Below are 6,509 nucleotides of genomic sequence, written 5' to 3'. Positions count from 1 at the left end.
AATATGCTCTGAGAACCTGGAGCTCAGGTGATATTGCAAGCATATAGGATCCTAAAGCTAAGGTAATCCATTTGGCTTAGCTCTCATCCCCATCTATTCCACTCCTAAATTGTGATGGCTTGTGTTTGCAACACAAGGACTGTTTTACTGAGTCTACTGGATTGTACATTTGCAATAACTGCCTCCCTGTTTGGTTTTTTTTTCCTTTTAAACAGATAAATACTAGAAAGGGGAGCAGAACCTCCCCCCCCCCAAACCACCCCAATCCCAAACCCAACCCTTCAGTCTCCTCAAAGAAACAGCAACAGAGGGCAATATCATTGTGTTTTGTGGCTGGATAAGAGTATGCCGAAGTAACGCCGACGGTCTCGGTGCAGCGACTGTGGGAGGCAAAGGAACTGCAGGAGGGTCCGACGGGAGCTGCTGGGGGGACGGTGATCCCAGGGGCGAGGCAGGGCTGTCAATTCGGTCAGCGGGAAGCACAAGCGTGAGCCCTGGCCGCAGGCTCCTCCACGCCGACCTCCTGCCATGTGCCTGCAGCCTCTCCGGTCCGTGGGGACAACTGCCCACTTGTCCCTGCCCTGAGGGCTCCCACCCCCTGCACCCTCCCCACTGCATTATTTCAGAGGGGCGATGGAGGGAAGGAGAAGGGGGTATTTTCTAGGTGGGTTTTTCCTGTTGTTTTAGAATTGCCAGGAGTTGGATCATTTCTGTGTCTATGTGCATCATTGAGTTTGTTGTGTATTTAATAAATATTGGACTAAAATGCTGCTGCTTTTGTGGTGGTTTTTTGTGTTTGTTTTTTTTCCTTCCTTTCTCTTTTTTTGGTTTCGGCATGCCTGGTCGCTGTCTTCACGCTGCAGCGTGGTTATTCATCCTCCTCCCGGTTGGCATAAATGCCAGCTTCCCAACGCAGCGCCAGAGCACTCTTTCTGCGGTTCACCCTGGTCGCCTCGAGGACCTGGTCAGGAGAGAAAGGGAAAACACAGCACGTCACTCAGCTGCCCATGGCCCCTGTGCCGGGGTGCCCCGCACTGTGTGCCCAGGCAGGCAGGGACCAACTGGGCAGGCAGGGACCAGCCAGGCCAGCCCTTCCTGCAGGGCTCCCAGTGCCGCACCTCGTGCAAACTGGGAGGACTCATGCGATGAAGCACTTGCTAATGCGAAGGTGGGGGGCGGGGGGGATGGCACACAAGAACAAAGCCACACCACGGGAGGACAGAACTGGTAGGAGTTGTCTGGCAGCATCCAGCTCACTTCAGGGGAGCCCCAGCTGCCCCTTACCAGCCCAGCTGCACATTGCTCCATCCCTGCCTTGGGAAGGCAGAGGACAGGGTCTTGGTCTTCTCCCCAGAGGCAGCTGCACACCTTCAGTACCAGGAGCCAGCAACCACCCGGCAACTTTGTCCAGAGGCTGCTTTGGAGCTGCACATGCAGCCTGGAAAACAGCCTGCTGCTTATTTCAGCACCTCACCCCTGCGGGCAGAACTAGACAGCCCCCCCTGCATCTTCTTGTGGTCTTTGACTTGCAGCTATGCCAACAGGAAAGTCTATGCACTGTGATCAAAGTGCTCTTGGAGTGAAAAATCACTCCATGCATATGGGAAAGAAGATTTACACAAGGAGGGCCTGTACAGCCTGCAGAGTCTGGTACAAGATGGGCATTTATATATTTTTCATACACACACAGAGTCTCTCACACACACACACACACACACGCACACATATAAAAACATACACACTGTGTATGTATTATACATATGCACAGACATGCACACACAGAAACAACTAAAAAAGTAAGAAACAGTTTTAATATGTGTTTTAACACGGTTAAAAAAAAAATCAGCTGAAACCAAAAGGTGTTATTGTGATGTGCATCTGATGTACTCCTTGGCAAATAATGCATGGCAGCGGGTGTTTTCCTCCCAGCAGAGTGAGACATAAAGGGATGTGGAGCCTTTTTACAGAAGCACATGGCAATGTTATTTTCTGACCGACACTGAGTAACAGCTCCACGATCAAACTACAAAGCTGCCAACATTCACTGCCCTCAATGTGTTTTAAACCACCCATCGCAGAGAAGTAAACTTGTGAAATGTTTAAACAGTCAGTTAAAAAAAAAAATTGTAAAAAAACCCCCAACAAATACATGAATGTCACTGAAACAATGCCTGCCATCCCCGGTCCCTAATGCTTCCTGCAAACTGCTCTGCACGCTCCTGGACTGCAGAAGAGTAGCTGGCCTTTCGAGAAAGGATGATGCTATTTTATTCTTCTGCGTAGAAAGTCAGATCCAGTGAGGACTTAAGTCTTGACTGGAATAAAAATAAATAATTTAAGAATAAAGAAACTCTTCTTTCAGCTTGTGACAAGCTGTGGTTGGAAAAGTACACAGGTACTAGGGCTCCTGTACAGGCAATATCAGGAAATCAGCTCTGAACTGTCAGCTGAAATTACAGGCCATAACTTTGCTTATGGGAACGAGAACATATTTCTGTATTTACACTAAGACCCAGACCTCCATTCAGGAGCTGAAGGTAGGGTGGAGTTTTGCCAGCTTTATTATTTCTTTGCCCTCCTAGTTTCTTTTGACTATGATTATGAACAAGCCAAAGAACTAAAGGCAAAATCCAGCCAACAGAGACGATTTTGAGCTAAAGCTCCATCTGCTTCCTGGCACTGACCAGGGCTACAAAGCTGGTCCAGGTCCACTGGAGGGATTTTTTGCTGAAATTTTACCCAAAATCATGCTGCCTCTTTTTGCAGAGTGACCACTGGAAAGGGGAAGCAGGGCTGAGCCGTTTCTGTTTTACCCAGTAGAGGGCAAATGTGCTCACAAACCTAAAAATTCATCAAAAAAAAAAAATCAAAAGCAGTAAAAAATTTCCTTCTGAGACATCAGCCTGTAAGCAGTGTACTGGAACTACTCCCGCTGCAGGGATGAGGACCAGTGGTTTAAACAACATGTTTGGGATTCTGAGTGCCCAAACCAAGGAAAGACAACCCAAACTGAGCAATGGAGAAGCAAAACTGGGCCCGGGTATTGGGGCATCATCTTATTATCTTCTCAGATTAAGAAAAAACAGTGGCTGCTCCAGGGTTAGCAATGAAGGGGGGAAAAAACCCAGTGATTTTTTTTTTTTTGGATGGCAACAGACAAATACTGCTAGACAGGAGACTATCAAGACCAGTATGGGATAATGATTAAATAAAACACAGAAAATTACTGTTCTCCCCACTGGATATTGAAATTTACATGAAAAAACAGCAAATTCAGCATAAATTTCAAACCAAAACTGCCACTGTCAGTGAGCAGTGGTATATTTAAATGATGTCTGCTGAATTTGGCCTGTAGATTTATGCTAGCTAAAAATAAAATGGATTTTACATAATTTACAACAGTTTCCAGTCAGTGTCTTGCTTGCTGGAAATCACAATGTTGTGATGGTCTCTGGTGATGGCTTACAACAGTCAGGACCCTTAAACTTCGAACATTTCTGCTTTGGATCAACCAGCTCGTCTTTGTCTTAAAGGATGGCAACAGGGTTTCTTCCATTTATCCTGTCTACAAACGTGCCCAGCAGCTTGTCTACTTCTGAAAATGTTGCTGGTTGCTCCAAGGAAAACTGTTTCCAGAATTATATCAGAGATACCAAGAGGGCATTGAACGTGGACTTAGCCTTTGCAGGAAAACAAGTACTGATGTCTGGCTTAGTATTAATAAACAAGCCCTCTAAATAGTAAAGCAGATACTAATAAGCTAAAGGTCCTTTTGAATAGTTACTCCAGAATTATTCTTCTAATCTACTGAAAAGAGTGTTTGACCTAGAATAACCCTCATTTTTACTAGGCTGTGTCAGTTTTACACTCGCTAGAGGAAACAATGGGGTAATTATAGCATGCAACTGGAATGACTGAGTGGAGAATTGGGACTCCTCAATGGAGCATTGAATTCACAACCCAGGAAGCTGCTTGCCTAAAATAGCAAACGATCTCCATTTTAAAATATTCTTGGCAGATATCAGGGCTGTCTGCAGACCCATCATGAGACCAGCACCCAGAGGCTCTCCACAGCAGGTCAAAGGAAGGAAAGTCTTCTGCTTTTGTTGTTGTGGCTGTGTCGGTGGTCTGTAACATGCTGCATTTTGGCCACGTTACAAAATGCTACCTCAACTCTTTGTAAGTGTCCTCCCTGATGATGCCCCATGTCAGCTCAGCAGGTGCAGGCAGGACAACCCAGGCAGGGCCAGGCTTGGGTGGTCAGGGTGTCCTAAGGCAGCCAGGTTCATAACTGCACGCAGAAGGCGTATACCAAAAATCAGAAAGATCACGAAGCAGACAGTTCACTCAAGCTTAGGCTGAAGAAATGAGCTGGCTATGTCTTAATGGTAAGGCCATGTCAGTGAAAAAAGCAACGTTATATAAAATGTCTTATTTGGGAGAGGCGATTTGACTACTAGCTACAATAGAAGAGGAAAAATTTGGAGAGCAGAAGTAGGTGTGAGGGAAAGACAAATGTACCAAGATACGTAGGGCTGTAAAAACTGCTCTTCACCTCTCTTTGCAAAAAATTGCTGTGTGGATCTTGTGGTTGCAGCTCTGGGGTCTCGCTAAGAATTGCAGAGGGCTCTTCCCTGACAGGTTTCATTTATTTTTGAGGATTTGGGGAAAAAAAAAAGATTGAAACAGCTACAACTGTCAGGTCTAAGATTAGTTTTCCATCCATCCTAGAGATTGAGACTAACCTGTCCTGAGTTTCCCTCCATCAGATGTAACAATAATTGCTCTCGTACTGGCAACAAGAGAATAAAAAGCAAAGCACAGATATGCTTTAGTCCAAAGCATATTTATGCCCACCACTGAATGAAATTGACTACTATACAGTACAGGCTAATTTTTATTGAACAGTAACAGCAAAACTGACGTGGAAGCAAACTGATTTTTCTGGAGCTTAATATTTTACTGATTCTTCCCATCTGGACCTGGAAGAACTAAAAGCAACAAAACCAGAAAATGCAAAGATCTGGGTGTCTAAAATCTATCAGTACCATGCAGGAAAGTCACTGCACAAGACACCTCCATGTAGCATACTATGCACAGAGACAGAAGCACAAAGGCAGGGAATAGGCTGCCTGCTCCTGCAGACGCAAGCGTTCTCACTCAGGAATGATAAACTAAATGTTTTAACATAAAACTGGAACTACTGAGGGACAAGGAACATCTATTTCTCCAGTATAAAGGTATTTTCTTTACTATACCTACTTAATGCTCTTCACTGAATACACCAGACCTCTACTGAGCACAGTGAGGAGCTGGGTATCTGAAACAAAAATGTGTTTACCTGAAACAAGACAGTAACAGTATTATACTGCTGCCGGTCAGTATTAAAACATAAACTGTGTGCCCTCTGCCATCAAATGTAGTATGTAGGTTTTCTGTTTTGTAACACAAAAATTTTCAGCAGTAGCCTTTAATGTTGCATAAATGTCACCTTACTGCAGTATCTCCTACAGCATGATTGATATTAAGCAAACTCAGGATAATGTCCCATAAATTTGAAGATACTTATAGTTGTAAGGACAAAAGCAGAAGATTCTGAGGATAAAAACAACCTGTATATGTACAGGCATGTAGTTATCTGTGGTCTCTTTAAAGAGCAGATGGATGTGCTTTTAACATAGGCTGCAGGAATTTGGAGGTGATAAAACCACATCAACCTAACGAAGCAAGCTATAGTTTGCTGCATGTAGCTTAACTTCAGCAGTTACTGTACCTTGCTGGGGGTTTGCTGCTTACCGGAGCAGAGCTGACAGGCTGACTGCATGGAAGCCCCTGCTCCCCGCCGGCGCAAGCACAGCTGGGTCAGCTCCAGCACTGCCGACGACGATTAAAATTGAGCCACCTGCCTGCACCAGAGTGGATTACGGAGGGCTCTGGTGAATAGGAGTCACAGCTCAGCTGTGGGGTCAGTAGAGAGTAGGGGGGCATCATGCCTTCAGTCTTGCTGTTCCTTCTGAAACAAGTGCACGGCTTTAGCTACAGATTTCCAGTGAGAACCAAACGGCTTCTTCAGTCTGAGGCTTAACACTGGGGAATAGCCACGTGGCATACTTTCACCTGCGTACAGAATCGCTGTGTCCTACAGCCTTTTTCATCTCTATCCCCTTTCCCATCCACGCACATTCATTTCGAGCTCATTACTCCCTGTATCATCATCATTTTAGAAGGTGGACATGCAACCCTTCCCAGCAGAAGGCCAAGGCTGGGCATGTAAAATCTACACCTGAGTTTCTGCCTCTCACACAATATCAAACGCTCTGATCACTACTTACTGTTCATAAGTTGTAACTCAGATTATTGTGCAGATATTATGGGGGAGAAGAGGCCCAACCTGTGTTTAAAAACAGGTCTCTGATAACACACTGCTCTTACACTGATTAACTCTCTGTAAGTACTCTACACAAAGATCAATCACTGGCTTGTATCAGTGAGATAAAACTCACACTAAA

At 45.1% G+C, this 6,509-nt stretch overlaps 1 protein-coding gene across 1 annotated transcript in view; it reads right to left on the bottom strand.

Annotated features, from left to right (window-relative positions):
• Positions 1–278: 278 nt before the first annotated feature.
• The window catches only part of PALM2AKAP2 (PALM2 and AKAP2 fusion), a 146,389-nt gene continuing 140,158 nt past the window's right edge, over positions 279–6,509 (bottom strand). The window contains exon 6 of the mRNA XM_050913245.1: positions 279–961. Coding sequence (XP_050769202.1) covers positions 869–961 — 93 coding nt within the window. The 3' untranslated portion in view covers positions 279–868. The remainder of the gene's footprint in view (positions 962–6,509) is intronic.

The sequence above is a fragment of the Gymnogyps californianus genome, chromosome Z (genome assembly GCF_018139145.2).
Source record: "Gymnogyps californianus isolate 813 chromosome Z, ASM1813914v2, whole genome shotgun sequence".
In the NCBI taxonomy this organism is placed as follows: domain Eukaryota; kingdom Metazoa; phylum Chordata; class Aves; order Accipitriformes; family Cathartidae; genus Gymnogyps; species Gymnogyps californianus.
The sequence above is the reverse complement of the archived record's forward strand: the minus strand, read 5'-3'. Positions and strand labels throughout refer to the sequence as shown.